Below are 19,895 nucleotides of genomic sequence, written 5' to 3'. Positions count from 1 at the left end.
ACTTGGACTTTGAAGGCTGTCCTAGCTGAAGTTGTCATTCACCAGTTACAGATTGTAAAATTCAGATAGATTCTTTTTATTCATTCATGGTGTGAGACTTGGAGGGGAACTTGTAGGTGGTGGTCTTTCCATGTGTATGCTACCTTTGCTCTTTTAGGAGTTTGGAGGGTACTGTCAAAGGAACTTTGGTGAGTTGCTGCAGTGTATCTTCGACATGCTGCCAAGGTGCACCTGTGGTGGAGGATGTGAATATTTAAGGTAGTGGATGGGATGCTGATGAAGCAAGTTGCTTTGTCCTGGATGGTGTCGAGCTTCTTAAGTGTTATTGTGGCTTCAATCATCCAGGCAAGCGGAGACTGTTCCAGCACACTCCTGGCATCAATAAATTCCAAACAAGTGGACACAAGCAAACATTGGCCTAGATTTTTCCTATGGCAGGCAGGGGCGGGTGAAAGAGCACAGCAATCTCCCTGAGGCAGCTCCGTGCCTCAGGGAGATTGAATGGATTTGAAAAAAATTAAAGAATAGAGTTAAAAACTTGTTCCCTCAACTGTGTCACATGAGTTGGGACATGTTTGTAAAAGGTGGGAAAATGTATTTATTTGTTTTATAAAAGCTTCAGGAAAACTCATCCTGCCCGTGGATGAAGTTTCTTGGAAAACGGAGAGGCCACTTGGGCTTTTCATCCGCGCGCACCCACCACCAGCCAACCTTGAGGTTGGATGGGCAGCATTCTTAAATACTTTAATTTCGTACTGGCCTTAATAAGCCCTTAACATTTCAGCAGGCGCGCAGCCGACTCTGGCACCACTCAATGAACGAAATATCGCGATAATGTCAGGACATGTGCCCAACATCATCACATGTCATTTTACGCATCAGCATGTCAGGCCCGCCCCCGCATGCCGGCCGGAAAATTCTGCCCATTGTATTTGTTCGGTCATTCCATTGACCAGCCCCTTAAGGTAATCACCATCTACAAGTTCCCTTCCAGCTCACACGCCAATCTGACTTAGAACTACATCACTGTTCCTTCAGTATCACTGGGTCAAAATCCTGAAACTCCCTATTTAATAGCACTGAGAGTGCCTTCATCATATGTACTGCAGCAGTTCAAGGAGGAGAGAATCTTCTCAAGGCAAGTGGGGATGGGCAATAAATGCTGGCCTTACCAGTAACACCCACATTTCATAAATGGAGAAATGTGAGCTTGACTAGAACTAATCTTGCTTGGGCGTTCTCAACTGTCTGTTTCCCACCGCCAGACCCCCATTCCCACCTTGCATGATAATTGGAAGTGAAAGGGTAAAAGTTATTGGTTGTGTTGGTGTAGACAATCTAGTCTCAGTTATTTTAGTTAAGCTCAAGTGTACTATCCATGTGGCATTAAATGAGCTTGGTGTACATCAGCGGGTTATAGGCTCAGTACCTTAGAGAAAAGCTAGTTGCTTCCCAGAGTATGACCATGATACAGTTCAGTACTTATCTACAGGGATGATTCATATGCAGCATTCTAGCACTATCCAGTGGCAGAGAAGTATTACTGCTTTCACATTATCACAAGAAGTAAATCATGTTTCACCATTATGGCTGAAAGTTTTGATTCAAGCAAACCTGGAGCATTGTTGGATGGTGCGTTCAGTGGTTGAGCCAAGCAGGCATAAAGATTCAGCTACTGTAGAAACAACAGATTAAAATATGATGCAATTTCTTTCTTTTTGATATCCTTGTGCTGTAAAACAATTTCCTGGATGAGAAGGCAGACCTGTGACAATTCTGATTTCTCAATTATCTGCCAAAAGTAGAGTAAAAGCAATCAGCGCAGGGAGTAATGCTATCGCCCACAAATTCTCTTTCTGGGCAAATGCTAAGTCTCCAAACAAAAACACATACGATATCAATACTCCCTCCACCTGGACCCCTCCCTCTGGATTCTTACGTTCTCTTGATCTTTTCATTGAGAACTGTCAGCGTGACATTAGTCGTCTCAATTTCTCTGCTCCTCTCACCCACTCTAACCGGTCTCTCTGAACTTGCTGCACTCAGTTCTCTCAGGTCCAACCCTGACATTGTCATCAAACCCGCTGACAAGGGTGGTGCTGTTGTTGTCTGGCACACTGACCTCTACCTCAGAGGCTGAGCATCAACTCGCAGACACTTCCTCCTACCTCCCCCTGGACCATGACCCCACCACTGAACATCAAGCCATTGTTTCCAGGACCCACCCCCCCCACCCACCCCCCAATCAATATCCTCATCCTCCCCGCCCCCCCTCAATATCCTCATCCTCCCCACCCCCCCCTCAATATCCTCATCCTCCCCGCCCCCCCCCTCAATATCCTCATCCCCCCCAAATATCCCCCCCCCAACAATATCCTCATTCCCCCCCGCCCCCCAACAATATCCTCATCCTCCCCCCCACCATATCGAACCAAACACATCTTCCCTTCACCCCCCCCTGACGGCATTCCGTAGGGATCATCGTTCCCTCTGGGACACCCTGGTCCACTCCTCCATCACCCCGTACACCTCAACCCCCTCCCACGGCACCTTCCCATGCAACCGCAGAAGGTGCAACACCTGCTCCTTTACTTCCCCTCTCCTCACCATCCAAGGGCCCAAACACTCCTTTCAAGTGAAGCAGCATTTCACTTGCACTTCCCTCAATTTAGTCTACTGCATTCGTTGCTCCCAATGCGGTTTCCTCTACATTGGAGAGGCCAAACGCAGACTGGGTGACCGCTTTGCAGAACACCTTCGGTCTGTCTGCAAGCATTACCCAGACCTCCCTGTCGCTTGCCATTTCAACATTCCACCCTGCTCTCATGCCCATATGTCCGTCCTTGGCCTGCTGCATTGTTTCAGTGAAGCTCAACGCAAACTGGAGGAACAGCACCTCATCTTCTGACTAGGCACTTTACAGCCTTCCGGACTGAATATTGAGTTCAACAATTTTTAAGCATGAACTCTCTCCTCCATCCCCACCCCCCTTTTTTTCCAATAATTTATATAGATTTTTCTTTTCCCGCCTATTTCCATTATTTTTAAATGTATTTCCATCCATTGTTTTATCTCTACCTTTTAGCCTATTTCGATTTCTTTACCCCACCCCATCCCCACTAGTGCTATCTGTGCCTTGCTTGTCCTGCTTTCTACCCTTAATTAGCACATTCCTTAGATAATATCATCACCTTCAATACCTCTGTCCTATTGGTTATCTCCACCTATCACTGGCCCTCTATCCAGCTCTACTTGTCCCACCCCCCCATCCCCCTTAAACCAGCTTATATTTCACCTCTATTTTTACTTAGTTCTGTTGAAGAGTCATATGGACTCGAAATGTTAACTGTGTTCCTCTCCGCAGATGCTGCCAGACCTGCTGAGTTTTTCCAGGTATTTTTATTTTTGCTCAGGAAGGCAGTTGTGATTGGACACTAATGCCCTGATAATGTATTACTCCAACCCATTGCTACCAGGCCTATTTTTTTTTGTTTGTATTAGTTATATGTTTCTTACGAACTGTGGACTGGAGAACAGGGAACGAGTAAACCACATTCTCAAAGTTGTGCATTTACAAGGAGGGATTACACAAACTAGAATTGTATTCCCTGGAATTTTGAAGGTTATCAGGTGATTTGATCAAAGTTTTCAAGTAAAGGGGCTGCATTGATTGAGAGAAACTATTTCTACTGCATGGGAAGTTTAGAGCAAGGGGGCATACATAGTCTTAAAAAAAGACTTTTCAGGAGTGTAGAAGTGCTTCACACAAAAAGTGGTAAAGTTTAGAAATTTATTTTGCAAAGGGCATTAACGCTAAATCAATTAATTTTAAATCTGAAGTTGGTAGATTTTTGTTCACCAAAGCTGTTAAGGAGTATGTGCATAGGCAGGTAACATGGACTTGGGTCCAGATCAGCCATGACTAATTGAATAGTGTAACTGGCTCAGAAAGCTAAATGACCTATTCCTGCACCAATGCCAATCACAGTCATATATCTTAAACTTTTTTTTAAACAGTCAAAAAGGTACTTTTGAAGCATAGTCACTTTTGTATTGTAGGGAATGTTAGTCATTCATTCAGTCAATTTGCACACATCAAGTTCCCACAAATAACAACGTATTAAGGCCAGACAACCTCTTTTTGTGATGTTAATTGGGGGATACCAGGGTAATACCTACGCTGTTTGAAATAATGTGGTAGGATCTTTTAGGCTCACTGGAGAGGACAGACAAAGTATCAGTTTATTGCCTTATCTGAAAGGTGATACCTTTGACTGTGCAGCATTCCCTCTTCAACATTCTAGCACTAGAATGTCAGCCTTGATTTTTGTACTAAAGTCCTGGAGTGGAACCCATAACCTTCTGACTCAGGCAAGAATGGCACCAACTGAACCATGGCTGACACAGAAAGCAATTAGGAAAGGAAATGATGTGTTACCCTTCATTACAAAATGATTGAAGTGTAAATAAGTCCTTCCAATTGTGTAGGACTTTGATGAGACCACACCTGGAGGATTGTGTACAGTTTTGGTAGCCCCAACCTAAGGAAGTATATATTTGTCTTAGAAAGAGTACAATGAAGGCTCACTAGACTGATTCCTGAGGTGAGGGGATTGCCTCATGGGGTAGGGGTTGGTAGAGAGATAGATAGAGAGACTAGACTAAACCTTTATCCCCAAGAATTTCTGATTCAAAAATATAAAATTCTTAGTGTTTGACAGGGTAGATCCTAGGGGGATGTTTACCTTGGCAGGAGTCTAGAACTCTAGGTCACATCAGAACATTTGACTTAGGGGTAGATTTACTCACAATAAGTGGTTGTTGTGGAGGAACAGGTCCAAAGCTCATCTTTCACTTCAAGCCGGTTGAGTATCAAGACTGCTGATCCAGTGTTACAAACTTCCTAGTAGCTTCCACTCCAGAGTGTTCCAGCTGAATCTATTTATACTGTTTTGATGGGAGAACCAATGCCCATCACCCGTTTTAACTAGCAATTGTCTTTAACAAGGTAATTGGCATGCAATGTGATTACGGTACATTGACAGATTCCCCTCCTTTTTAAATTAAAGCTTTGAAAAATTAAACGACATTCTTGTTTAAACAAACAGAAGGAAATAAAGTCACATATTTTTACATTTATGGATCCCACATTTCCTTTACCAAATATAAACAATTATAAAGCAAAAAAAAGGTTTTTTTCATTTCATCATTATAACATAAGACATCCCTCTTCCAATACATTTAGTAACTTTTTAGAGCAGACACTTCTTTTTGTAAAACAGTCTGATAGTTGGTGACTTGTGTCAACCCATTGTATCTCAGAGATCTCTCTTCTCCCTAACACTTCTTTTATGCTGGCTAGGCCTATTCCTAGCCTTTTTTTCAGCAACACTTTTCATCAAATGAGACCGGTTATCAACACAACATCCTACGGACAAACTTTTCTCACTTTGCCCCTTGTATACTATTCTGTCACTATATTGGATAAGTAAACTCCCATATGTGTTGCTTCTGCTAATGCCAATGTTTCAGCTGCTAAGGTGCTTTTCTCTAACCTTTTTATTTTCTTGGCCTCCCAAACCAGCGGGCAACATTTATCATTTTCTTACCAAGAATATGATAAACCCTGCTGTGCTAGAATCTGGAAGATTAGCATGTGAAGCATCGCTAAAAATGACCAACCTCGTATCTCCTGGTCCACCCAAGGCTGAAAACTTGTGTGCATCTTTCTGAATTTAACTTCTTTAATGTTTTATTTGCTCTCAGAACTTTCTCAACTGTAGTGTGTTTCATCATAGTACTCAGCTCCAACACATCATAACTAGCATCAGGTCTAGTCTGAGTGCACAACCAGTTCAACTGCCCAAATCAAACTTCTCAACTGTTTCTTCCTTGGAAGCAGGATCTTCTTTTTGTGAGGTTCTAACCTGACTTATTGGGATATAATCAATCTTATCTAGGAAATGTTATTGATTCAATGTCACTCCTGATTTTTTCTGCTTAATGTCCAAACCTATGCATTTAAACGCCCTGAAGCCTGACTTCTGACCATGAATTCCTTCTATCTTCTTGATTACCCATTGCTCAAATTCTACAGAGCCTTTCCACAGGAAATTATCAACATGCATGATAAAGATTCCAGCTAGTTTCTCCTTATGGTACCAGTAAAACATCGCAGGGTCTGCCTTTAACTGAATGTAACCTGTTTTCAACAGAACAGAACCTCACTGAAAAATACCATACTCTTGATGCACCATTCAATCCATGAACACACTTGTTCAATTTCCACAGCTTTCCTTCTACATCACCGGCTTCTTTGGGCAGTTTCGACAAAACTTCCCTTTGAAACTCCCCCCCCCTGTAAAAACACAGCCTTTATGCCAATCAATTTGCACTCCTAGGAATATGATGACAAAGTAGCTAAAAAAAATTCTTCAAACTCACTTTCCCCACAGTAGGAGAGTCCACCCTGACATCCTGATCCCTGTTATGATGTAGCAGGTGGTATGTGCCAGGCAGACCAAATCCACAAGGAAAACCTGGCCACACTATCACGATGGCTTTGCAAATTGTATTTATTATCAGAAGACTTGTGCACTGAATTCAGAAGTAGTGAGTCCAGTAACACCTTTAGTGACTTTAAAAATTAAATTAAAACGTTTATTAACAAATGAAAAGAGTTCAAACAGACATAAGATTACAGTTTCTGAATATTAGAATAAATCCAAAAATTCCTAATTAACCTGACTCCCAACTACGCACCACCTTTAAGGCAATAGTCCAGAATAGATTTTAAATTTAAATAAGCAATCCAGCAAGCTTACCACAGCACGCATTCAACAGTGGAATTCCAAAGACTTTTCCAACTTTGGTTACTGAACACAGACTTCTACAAAAGTGGATAGAGGCTTTTCCCAAGGCTGCTTCAGCTGGCATCCTTTCAGATAGAACCATAGAACACTACAGCACAGAAAACAGGCCATTCGGCCCTTCTAGTCTGTGCCAAAATATTATTCCGCTAGTCCCATTGACCTGCACCTCGTCCATAACCCTCCAGACCTCTCTCATCCATGTATCTATCTAATTTATTCTTAAAACTTAAGAGTGAGCCCGCATTTACCACGTCAGATGGTAGCTCGTTCCACACTCTCACCACTCTCTGAGTGAAGAAGTTCCCCCTAATGCTCCCCCTAAACTTTTCCCCTTTCACCCTAAAGCCATGTCCTCTCGTGTTTATTTCTCCTAATCTAAGTGGAAAGTGGCTACTCACGTTTACTCTGTCTATACCCCTCACAATTTTGTAAACAAGATCTTACATGGCCATCCACACACAGCCTTCCATCCTTCTTTATATATGTTTTCTCTCTTTAATTTGTAAAATCCCATTGTTCTTCATGTCTTTGGAAATTTACTTTTCCCATAATATAAAAATCTTTCATGTTGTCAATATGGTCAGTACCTTTGGGAAAAATAAACATAGTACTAGGCCTTGCTTACCTTGGTAGTTATAAACATCCCTTTGAAAATCAAACAACTCCCCACTTATTTTAAAATGCAAATTTCATTCACACCTTCTCTGTGGAACCCTCATCCTAGCTTATCCATCTCCATTTCAAAAGTCTGGCTTTACACCTAACTCTTTTGATAATTTCAACCTTGCGGTCCATCTAACTCCAATTCAATTAAATCAGTCACACAGACAGAACCATCCATGCTCACACCCATAAGCCTACAATAACATTATGAAAGATATTATAGTTTCTTGATATCCAAGTCTTTCTTCAAAGCTTCGGGCTACTAATCTCACTTTAGCCTTATATTTGTCGCCTTGGAGTACCTTTTCTGTCCAGACCCATCTGTGAGATAAGGTTGGCTGTCCCCTGTCAGGTAATGCAGTATATACCCCAAAATTCTTTCCAGCCCTGCTTGGCTTCCCTTGTCAGCTTATTTTCCAATTTATTAGCAGCTACTAAAATTTCTCGGTCGTAAGAACTTCTACTTCTATTGACATTCCTAGCTTGCTCTCTAGTCCTCGTTCTTGTTAAGCTCTCTCTTTCTGGATTACTACTATATGATCTTTCTCCCATGCGCGCAGAACCCTATTCGCAAGTCCGTGATTTTTTTCTGGGGTCACGATCACTTTCTGGTCCACTGTCAGAGCTCATACTGCGCTTTCTGGGTTTCCACATCTTTACCTCGATTTGCCAACCCATAGTTCTTGTCTCCTGTCCTCCTTTGCCCTGCATGTTTAGCCAATGTTTGTATTTACCAGTGACCTTTTCTGCTCTCCCTATGATGGTGGCATCCCTCACACATTGGTCCCTTCAGGCATGTATTTTACCTTTGTTCCTACTTTGCGTAGTTGTCCTTTTGGGTGAATAGCATTATCCTGTATGTCAGTGTTACTTTGCTCATAGTCAGTTGACCCTGTATCTACTGTAGTCTGCTCCTCATAACGTGTTTGTGTGTTGTGTGTGTGTGTTGCCTCCTTGCTTTCTATGTTCTGTTCAGAACCTATAAATGTATAGTCAGAACCAATCAAGCTTGAAGAATATACCCTAATGGTTAGATTGCCATCTCGCGCAATTACTGCTTTCCCATCACTCCCTATCACCTTGCCAGGTCCTTCCCACTCTTTCCAGCCTTCCCTTTAGTAATATACCATGTCTCCTTCTCTAAAATGTATTCCCATGGTCTTACGCAGTGCCGTAACACTCCCCAAGTTTTCTCCGGAACCTCAGCTTTAATGAAAGCTTTTCAGCCTGCATGCAAAGCATTCAGATGAGCAGAAAAAGTGGAGCTAATGCTAAGCCCTTCTAAAGCAAGGGGAGCATCTGATAATACTGTAGGCAACTTCGTATTTCTTCCATACACCAACTAGTACAGACTGTATGCCCCAACCATTTGCAAAGAGTTCTTTGCATGCACCGCCCATGCACCGTTTGCAATTTTCAATCTGGTTGATCAACCAAAATTTTATGTAACGTCTTCTATTACCGCATGGTTTCTTTCACAAAGACCATTACTAAATGGGTTCTCAGCTGCAGTGTGCATAACTATGGTGTTCAGATTTTCACACATGTCTTGAAATTCCTTACTGGCGAATTCCCCACCATTATCTGTCAGGAACTTCACTGGTGTTCCTAATCCTGTTTCTACCTATTTCTCCATGAACTTATTAACAATAGTCCTTTTGTCTTTACTATGTATCACAGTGGATAGGCTAAATCTGGTTGCCATTTCTATGAAGTGTAATAAAAAAATACCCCTATCCTTGTCCCAAATTTTCAAGTCCATTACCACGTCATCGTTAAACTCCCTGGCTAGTGGCAAACTCACAACAGGACACGGTGGTGTCTTGCAATATTTAAGACAAATTTCACACTGAGCAGTGTTTTGCTGAATAAGAAGTAGAGCTTTCAGTTTCTGTGGTGCTGGATGTGCAAACTGTCTATGTAACTTCCAAATGATCTTTTTGTCCACCAAATTCTTATTCCCAGCAGTTAACAAAACTTCATGAACTTCTTGATGAGAATTCTCTGGCTTCCTTAGTGGCAGGCAGTAGTGACCTGACCGAGTAAAATGTAGACCTACATTTTTTTTGGAGCACGACTGCTCAATCATTTTTCACGTCTAGTGTCATCTGAGCCTTTTTCATCGCAGATAGACTTAACAATAGCGGTATCTTGCTAGAAACCACATCAGTACTGAAAAACAGACTGATCCCTGCTATCTTACAAGGGAGGACCACCTTTTTTGAGGATGTTAATGTGGTATCATCTCTGAACCTGAAGCAGGTAGAGCTTTCCTACTCCTTGACCTTCCGCAGGTCTGTCTTACTGAGACACCCCAGATAACAATTAAGCCAGTCCATGCCACACACCGTGCAACTACTGTCCAGAACTGCACAGTTGAAGAAATCGAGATACTCATCACTGGATTCAAACTTTCAGTGACCAATACAATTCCATCATGGCAGTCACCATCATCATTTTCAGCCTCAGAAGAATCCATATCAAAAACACGATTCTTTGGCTGTGGACAGTTCATCGGGTAATGCTACTGAGGATCACACCAAAAACGGATTAACCATTCCCCACGTACTTTTTGGGTTTAAACACCTACGGTCACCATCCCAGACACATTTTTTTGTCCCGAATCGCAAATAGGCTAGGGTTATGACCGTTTCAAACCTCCTGTCATTAACCCCATCTTTGTATTGGAATCTTCGTCTAATATTCACTTGACCTCGAAATTTGGCCACCATAGAATCCTCCACCCTTTGTTTCACAGCATAGTTGTTTGTATTTGCTAAGCAAGTGACTGGGAACAATTGTTTCTCCAGAATTTTTAGGGCAGCAGCCATTTGATCTAGGAGAGATTCTTTCCCCCAGAATTGAACCCCTGTTAGTAGAAGTACCTGTTGGTAAGAGACACATGATTAGCGAGGGGAGACTTTGGCCTGAGTGAGACAGAGACCGACTGAGTGTATTTGGGAATTTGGTCCAAAGTGGGAGTTCGATGCATAAGGGGAAAGAGATGCTTTAGGTAAGGTTTACTGCAAGAAGTGTAACTTTAGAGTGCTGGGAGTTGGGTAATAAGGAAGTTAGGGAAGGAAGGGAAAGAGGTGCTCTTTTGCTTTCTGCTTTTTAACTTTCTCAGCTTTCAGGAAGTGGTTGTACTCTGAGAAGCAGCTAGTTATTTGGTGAGTATCTTGTAAGTGACTAAGGTTTATTCTATTGCTAAGGTTCAATATAGTCTAGCAACTGGTGGTAAGGTTAATAAAATATATAAAAACAAAAGTATAATTGAATAAAATAACTAAATAGCTAATTAGAACACATTAAGGATGTCAGAACAGGTGATGGGTCACAGCTGCAACATGTGGGATCTCCTGGATGTCAGTTTGATCCAGGGCAAACACGTCTGCAGTAAGTGTTTGAAGTTTGAGCAGCTTCAGCTCAGAGTTTCTGAGCTGGAGGCTTAACTACAGATGCTGCAACGCATCAGGGAGGGGAAAGGTTACCTGGATTCTTTGTACCAGGAGGCAGTCACACCTCTTAGGACAGGGTCTTCTGATTTGGTCAGTGATCAGGGACAGGAGAGTGTGAGTGCAAGTCAGGCAAGTAAAGGGGACTAAGAGGGCAGGAGCCTGAGCCTTTACAATCGTCCAACAGGTTTGAGTTTTTTTCAGCTTGTTATGATGAGAGTGGGGGCTGCAGGGTGGATGAGCTAACTGGCCATGGCACCATGGTACAGGAAACCATTCAAGTGGGGGGAGTAAAAAGAAATGTAGTGGTAGTAGGGATTGTATAGTCAGAGGGATTGACACTGTTCTCTGCTGCAAAGAGTGTGAGTCCAGGCGGCTGCCTGTTGAGTCCAGGTTGCCTGCCCAGTGCCAGGGTGTGGAACATATGCTCGAGGCTGGAGAGGAACTTGCAGTGGGAGGGAAAGGACCCAGTTGTCATGTTCCATGTAGGTACCAACAACATAGGCAGGACAAAGAAGGAGGTATGTGTCATAGTCAGTATGTGGACCTAGGCACCAAATTAAGAAGCAGACCCTCAAAGGTCAAAATCTCTGGATTATTGCTTGAGCCACATGTAAATTGGCATAGGACAAATCAGATTAGGGAGATGAATATGTGGTTCAAAGACTGGTGTGGGAGAAGTGGGTTCTGGTTCGTGGGGCACTGGCACCAGTAATGGGGAAAGTGGGGTCTGTACGGTTGGGACGGTCTACACCCAAACCATGCTGGGACTGGTGTTTTTGTGAGCCACATAACTGGGGAAGTAGACAGGTTTTAAACTATATAGTGAAGGCAAGGGGTCAAATTTGGGAAGATGTGGTAAATCAAAGCGCAGAGACAAGACAAAAGAAAGAGGTATTATTACGGGAAATGAGAAACAGACCATGACGGGAAGGGATAGAGAGTACTAATCTAACAGCAAATCAACAGATGAAATTAGAGGTTATAAAAAGAATAAAAGGATAAAACTAAAAGTTCTGTATCTGAATGCACGCAGCATTTGAAACAAAACAGATGAACTGAGAGCGCACATAGAAATAAATAATTACAATTTAACAGCCATTACAGAGACATGCCTGCAGGAAGACATGGATTGGGACCTGAATATTGAAGGGTACAGGATATTTAGGAAGGACAGGAAGTGAGGAAAAGGTGGAGGGGTAGCTCTGTTAGTTAATGATGGTATTAGCACAATAGAGAGGAATGGCCTAAGTTCAAGAAACCAGGATGTGGAAATGGTTTGGGTAGAGATGAGAAATAGTAAAGGCAAGAAGTCACTTGTGGGAATCGTGTACAGGCACCCTAACAGTAACCACATGGTAGGGTGGAGCATGAAGGAAGAAATAATTGGAGATTGTCAAAAAGACAGGGAAATAATCATGGGAGATTTTAATTACACAGATAGACTGAAAAAGTCAGATGGGCAAAGATAGCCTAGATGAGGAGTACATCGAACGTTTTCAGGATAGTTTCTTAGAACAGCATGTCCTGGAGCCAACCAGAGACCAAGGCTATACTAGACTTGGTATTGTGCAATGAGATGGGAGTAATTAATGATCTCATAGTGAAAGCTCCCCTATGTAGCAGCAACCATAATATGATAGAATTTTACATTTAGTTTGAGGGAGAGAGGAGTGGGTCTGTGACTAAGGGCAGAATTTTACGCCAGTGGGATTTTACGGTCCCACCAAAGTGAATGGAGTATAGAATGGCTTGCCATTTTTTTTACAGCCCCCTCCCGGCTCCTTCAGGGCCGTAAAATTCCAGCTTAAGTATTTAAACTTAAACAAGGGCAATTATGAGGACATGAAAGCTGAGCTAGCTAAAGTGAATTGGCAAATTAGTTTAAGGGATAGGGCAATTGGGATGTAGTGGCTAATATTTATGAGGATATTTCAGAATGCACAGAATAGATACATTCCAATGAGTAAGGAAAAGTCCAAGGGACAGATACATCATTGATGGTTAGCTAGAAAGGTTAAAGACAGTATCAAACTTAAAGAAAAAGTATATAATTGTGCAAAGACAGGTTGCACGTCAGAAGATTGGACAGAGTATAAGGAACAACAAAGAATGATTAAAAGACTAATAAGGAAGAAAAATTAGAGAGAAAGCTAGCCAGAAATATAAAAACAGATAGTAAGAGTTTTTATAAATATTTTAAAAAGAGTTAACAAAGTGACTGTTGATCCTATAGAAAGTGAGTCTGGAGAATTGATAATGGAAAACAAGGAGATGGCAGATGAATTGAACAGGTATTTTGCATCAGTTTTCACTATAGAGGATACAAGTAACATCCCAGAAGCAGCTATAAACCAGGAAGTGGATGTGGGGAAGGAAGTCAAGTAAATTACAGTCACCAGAGAAGTGGTACTGAGTAAATTGTTGGAGCTGCAGGCTGATAAGAGCCTAGGTCCTGATGGACTTCATCCTAGGGTCTTTAAAGAAGTGTCTAGTGAGATAGTTGATGCATTGATTTTAATTTTCCAAAACTCGCTAGATTCGGGGAAGGTCCTATTAGATTGGAAAATGGCAAACGTAACTCCATTGTTCAAAAAGGGAGGGAGACAGAAAGCAGGAAACTACAGGCCAGTTAGCTTAACATCTGTTGTAGGGAAAATGTTAGAAGTTATTATTAAAGAAGTTATAGCGGGGCACTTGGATAAGCTCAAGGTCATCAGGCAGAGTCAACATGGTTTTATGATAAGGGAAATCATGTTTAATCAACTTTGAGGAAGTAACATGTGCTGTGGATAAAGGGGAACTGGTGGATGTACTGTACTTAGATTTCCAGAAGGCATCTGATAAAGTGCCACATCAAAGGTTATTGCAGAAAATAAAAGCTCATGGTATCAGGGGTAACATATTGGCATGGATAGAAAATTGGCTGGCTAACAGGAAGCAAAGATTAGGCATAAATGGGTCTTCTTCAGGTGTGCCACAGGAAAGGGGACATGAGGCTACAAAAAGATATAGATAGTTTAAGTGAGTGGGCAAAGATCTGGCAAATGGAGTAAAATGTGGGAAAATGTGAAATTGTCCATTTTGGCAGGAAGAATAAAAGAGAAGCATATCTAAATGGTGAGAGATTGCAGAGCTCTGAGGTGCAGAGAGATCTGGGTGTCTTTAGTTTTTGAATCACAAATGGCTAGTCTGCAAGTACAGCAAGTAATTAGGAAAGATAATAGAATGTTATCATTTATTGCGAGGGGAATTGAATACAAAAGTAGGGAGGTTCTGCTTCAATTGCACAGGGCACTAGTGAGACCACATTTGGAGTACTGTGTATAGTATTGGTCACCTTTATTTAGGGAAAGATGTAAATACATTGGAAGCAGTTCAGGGAAGGTTTACCAGACTAATACCTGGAATGTATGAGTTGCCTTATGAGGAAAGGTTGGACAGACTAGGCTTGGATCTGCTGGAGTTTAGAAGAGTAAGAGGCAACTTGATTGAAACATATAAGATCCTCAGGGGTCATGACAGGGTGGATGTGCAGAGGATGTTTCCTCTTGTGGAAGAATCTAGAATTAGGGGTCACTTTAAAAATAAGGGGTCGCCCATTTAAAACAGAGATGAGGTGAAATTTTTTTCTCTCAGAGGGCCATGAGTCTTTGGAACTCTTTTCCTGAAAAGGTGGTGGAAGCAGACTCTTTGAATATTTTTAAGGCAGAGGTGGATAGATTCTTGGTAAGCAAGAGGGTGACAGGTTATTGGGGGTAGGTGGGATGCAGATTTCAGGTTACTATTAAATCTGCCATGATCTTATTAAATGGCGGAGCAGGCTCAAAGGGCTGGATGGCCTACTCCTGCTCCTTGTTCGTATGTTCGTAACCATTCAGGACTGAGATAAGGATAAATTTCTTCAGTCAGAGGGTGAGAACATCTATTAACTGGAGCTTGCTACTAGGGAAAAAATAGTCAGGATAGGTGACTAATTTCTGTCTACATGTTCTCTCTATCTCACCACCTTCATGCTCCTGCCCCAACGCCCACCGTTCAGTCTCTAATGGGATCAAACACTGAAGGTAGCATACTGTGGAATTAGTAATGGGATGAGGGGAGAGAAGAAAATGTTTAATTTTGTCGTCATCACAATGATGGGAAATATTACACTTGTGCAGTGGAGATTGGAGTTGATGCTCACTTATGGGGCAGAACAGAGAGATTTTTAAATGCATTCAATTTGTATTATATCCAACTCATTTGGGAGTGCTTGATGTGACTGAATAGAGGAAGTGTAACTGAAACCATAAGATCATTTACAAAACAAAAACAGAATTACCTGGAAAAACTCAGCAGGTCTGGCAGCATCGGTGGAGAAGAAAAGAGTTGACATTTCGAGTCCTCACGACCCTTCAACAGAACTGAGTAATATTAGGAGAGGGGTGAAATATAAGCTGGTTTGGGGTGGGGGGAGAGAAGTTGGGGGGTGCGGGGTGGTTGTAGGGATAGATATTAATCAGTTCTGTTGAAGGGTCGTGAGGACTCGAAACGTCAACTCTCTTCTTCTCCGCCGATGCTGCCAGACCTGCTGAGTTTTTCCAGGTAATTCTGTTTTTGTTTTGTTTTGGATTTCCAGCATCCGCAGTAGTTTTTTGTTTTTATCTCCGTAAGACCATTTGCCTAACTTGATAGTGCTTCATATTGACAACAGATACATAAAATGATAGCTCTTGCTATTCCATTTGCAGCGATGACATCCCTCTCTTATCTCTTCTATCTCCCATGGTACCCCACCCGCTGTAAAAAAAAATTTTCACCAATAGTAAAAGAAAGCGTAGACAAGTGATTTTCAAAGTTACTTCAGTCCTGAAATGCCTTCATCCTTTCAATTCTCAGATGCCCAGTGGAAGACTTTTCCATGCTGCAGCAGTTATTTCTGATGCAATGTATATCTTTGGTGGGACTGTGGACAACAACGTGAGGAGTGGAGAGATGTATCGGTTTCAGGTAAGCATTGTGACAGGTGCTTACGTGCACATGCACTTATGCGCATTAGGTCCTATTTTATAAAACGAATCCTGCCTGATGCCAATAATGGACACTAAATCTTGAAGAATGGATTGTTGGGAATGAGTGTCAAGATCAAAGCGCTGAAGTTAAATTGTACCCTAAATTAGTTAAAGTTAAGCTGAAGATGGTGAGGCATGTTCAGTGATCTTTAATATGTATCAGTGCTTTCAAGTACACTTTAAATAATCATTCCTTGTAGTATTAAAAGTGTGAAGAAACTTAGAGGTTCTGGACATTCACCAGGCTTGCTGTAATGACTTTACTATTCCGCCTGATTTGCACTGCCAGTACTGTATATTTTTTCATATCTAAAAGATTATTTCCAACAGCATAAAAAAAAATGGAAGAACGTGAGCGCCATTGCTTGATCACAGCGTGTGAGGATTTGGAAAATTGAACCATCACGGTTATTTACGCAAGCATCATGGCTTGAGTTTTTTTATAGTTATATGAAAGTATTTTTAATCAAATAATTGCAACCACTTCATTTACAATATTTTTAGAGATGTGAATACATTTTTAATTTTTTTATTTCATCTTAATTTGAGCTAGTTTCTTTTTGGAAAACTTTCACTGGAAATTGGATAGCACTGACAATGAAACACAGCGGTTGCAATTTGCGGTATGCTGTACCAGTTCCAGTAGAAGAGGACAGCACACTCATTTCACCTCATTTCCATGATTGTGGCATAGCGCCAAGCAGTTCCGAAGTTGCCGGCTGCCTTTGTCCTAGTAGCATTGTGCTAAAAGCATGCAACCCACCTAACCTTCTGTTAAAGGAAACTTAAAAAGAAGCTGCACTGAATGACACGAGGCTGGTGCTCAGCACTTTTGCTGCAATTCCTAACTAGGAAAATCGAACCCTAGGTCTGAGAGGGGGCTCCAGGTCACCACTGCGGCACTGAGGGAGATGTGCAGGGGGAGAGACGCCATGGTTCTGCAGGAAGACAGGAAGCCTTCAAGGGCCACACTCACAAGGAAGGGAGATCAATTCCTGACATCTGGACAGCAGAACTTAGCAGCAGCGCCACAAAAAGTTTAATGACCTCACACGGGTGGTCAAGGTCAGTGAACATATGTTCACATGGCATCTACCTACTGCTTCATCATGCTGCTCCACGCATTACACCCTCACCGCTCACCCGTCAGCAACCCCTGACACTCAGGACTCACGCTTAACATCCAGATACTCTGCCATATCCTCACTGCCAATGCTGCCAGACTCGCACTCACCTCTCATTACTTTCACATATCTTAATCTTAGGCAGGCATTTCGCCCAAACTCAATGCAACACAATCATTAACATTCTTCCCTCTTTCTTGTAGGATAAGTTGGCACACAACAGAAGAGAGCAGAGTAGAGCCGGGAGAGGACCAGGACACCTGCATCTCCTGGTGGAGGTGGCTCCCCACACCATGGGGCCGGCTGCAAAAGCATTCATGGTATCTGGTGTCACTGAGAACATTAAAGATGATGGTATATTCCTGTTTTATGCCCACTTCTGAACTCTCATCTTACCCTCATCCTGCTATCTTATATGATGAGCAAGTTGCAGAAGTTGTGACCACAAAACTCTTGTTTCAAATCCCACTTCCTCCCCTCACTCTGCCTTCCCATTCTGATTTTCTGCTTTCAGATATTCAAGAACAGCTGCCTGCTCAGCCACAACAGCCCAAGGAAGAAAAGCGAGAACAACAGCAGTGCACTGATGAAGAGGCCCTGTCACTTATCTGGCGCTCAGCTGCCACCTCAGATACTGGCAATGCATATATCTTGGAGGCTAGTTTAGAGCTGGGATCAGCCCATGGTGAGTCACCAGGCATTGGTGGGCTGCAGCTAGGCCAAAGCTAATGGATGGTTCCTTTGCCAGTCACTGGAAGATGAGGTCACAGGTCAGTCTTACTACAGGGGTCTCAGATGAGAACCTCAGTGGAGCGATATACAGAAGAAAGCTGATGGGCATGCAAACCGGGATGTTGGGCTCAGTGGCTGACCTGTCAGACAGTCTCCTGACACTGCCAAGGAGCATGGAGCAGTCTGGCTCCAACTTGGCACATAAATGCACAGAACTTCTTTCCACAGCCTCTGCTCGATTTCCCTGTCATGCCTCTGCTCGATTTTCCTGTCATGCTGCAGATCCAGAGGCAGTGCAGCTGCAGACTCCATACCTGGTGCAACCTTTGTGTGAACAGGTCACCTAATCCTCTACCCTTGAGGATGCAGCAATGCTCCCTGTCAAATCTAGGAATTCACCACAAAACTTCCAATGACACTCCACAGTACGTCCAGACACTTTGCAGTAGCAGAATTATTCAAAATTACCTTACCTGCAATTTGGGTGCCTGGCCCTTTAAGTAGCGCCAATGCTGGGTCCCACTTGCAGCTGAACGCCTGCTCCTTTGTGAATGATGTACGAATTCAGATAATGGACTTGCGTGAACCAGATTGGACAATGGTTGTCAAATCAGCCAGTCGAGCTGTGTGACCTCAGGATAGTACCGATTTAGCTACTTCCGACACTTACGTGGTTTTCCTTCTCAAGATGGAATGCTGCACCAGAAGCGGCTGCTAATGCAGAGTGCAGGGAGGTTGGCTTCTGTGGCACTGCAGAGGAGGCGCTACACAGATGAAATTCCTTTAACTTTTTATAAGGTTTCTTGTTCAATGTTTATTCTCTGGCTGTTGAGGCAACTGGTTGTTAGGTGATGCACTTTAGTTAGTAAGAAAAACAGAAATAACACCTACACTTCAGAAAATAAGAAACTGAATAGGGTTGAAGAACAAAGGAATCTAAGGATACAGGTGAACAAATCATTAAAAATAGCATCACAGGTCATACGAACATACGACCATATGATTCAGGAGCAGGAATAGGCCTTTTAGCCCCTCGAGCCTGCTGCACCATTCAGTAAGACCATGGCTGATCTGATTGTGGCCTCAACTCCACATTCTGCCTATCCTTAATAACCTTTGACTCCCTTGTTAATCAAGAATCTATCTATGTCTGCCTTAAAAATATTCAATGACTTTGTCTCCACCGCTCTCTGGGGAAGAGTTCCAAGGACTCAGTATCCTCTGAGAGAAGAAGTTTCTCCTCACCTCTGCTTTAAATGGGAGATTTCTTATTTTTAAACTGTGCCCCCTAGTTCTAAGGGGAAACATCCTTTCAGCATCCACCCTACCAAGTCCCCTCGGGATCTTTTATGTTTCAGTAAGATCACCTGTCATTCTTCTAAACTCCAATGGATGCAGGCCCAGTCTGTTCAACCTTTCTTCATAAGATAACCCCGTCCACCCCCATCTCAGGTATCAGTCGAGCGAACCTTCTCTGAATTGCTTTTAATACATTTATATGCTTTCTTAAATAAGGAGGCCCAAACTGTACAGAGTACTCCAGATGTGGTCTCACCAACACCCTGTACAACTGTAGCAAAGCATCCCCACTTTTATATTCCATTCCCCTTAATTGCCTTCCTAATCACTTTCTGTACCTGTATACTAACTTTTTGCCACAACACGCAGATCCCTCTCTACCTCAGAATTCTGCAAACTCTCTCAATTGAAATAATATGCTGCTTTTTTGTTCTTCCTGCCAAAGTGGCTGCCAAATTTTTGCCCACTAACAACCAAAGTCCCTTTGCAGACTCCTTATGTCCTTTTTACAACTTACTTTCCTATCTATCTTTGTATCATCGGCAAATTTGGCAACCATACATTTGGTCCCTTCATCCAAATCATTGCTATAAATTGTTGAGGCCCCAGCACTAGTCCCTGCGGCACTCCATTCATCACATCTTGCCAACCCAAAAATGATCCATTTATGCCTACTCTCTATTTCCTGTTAGCTAA

At 42.5% G+C, this 19,895-nt stretch overlaps 1 protein-coding gene across 1 annotated transcript in view; it reads left to right on the top strand.

The window, feature by feature from the left end:
- The window catches only part of lztr1 (leucine zipper like post translational regulator 1), a 109,700-nt gene that overhangs the window by 51,549 nt on the left and 38,256 nt on the right, over window positions 1-19,895 (top strand). The window contains exon 11 of the mRNA XM_078553919.1: window positions 15,872-15,982. Within this exon, the coding sequence (XP_078410045.1) occupies window positions 15,872-15,982 (111 nt within the window). The remainder of the gene's footprint in view (window positions 1-15,871; window positions 15,983-19,895) is intronic.

This window comes from Cetorhinus maximus, chromosome 12 (assembly GCF_964194155.1).
Source record: "Cetorhinus maximus chromosome 12, sCetMax3.hap1.1, whole genome shotgun sequence".
NCBI lineage: Eukaryota > Metazoa > Chordata > Chondrichthyes > Lamniformes > Cetorhinidae > Cetorhinus > Cetorhinus maximus.
The sequence above is the reverse complement of the archived record's forward strand: the minus strand, read 5'-3'. Positions and strand labels throughout refer to the sequence as shown.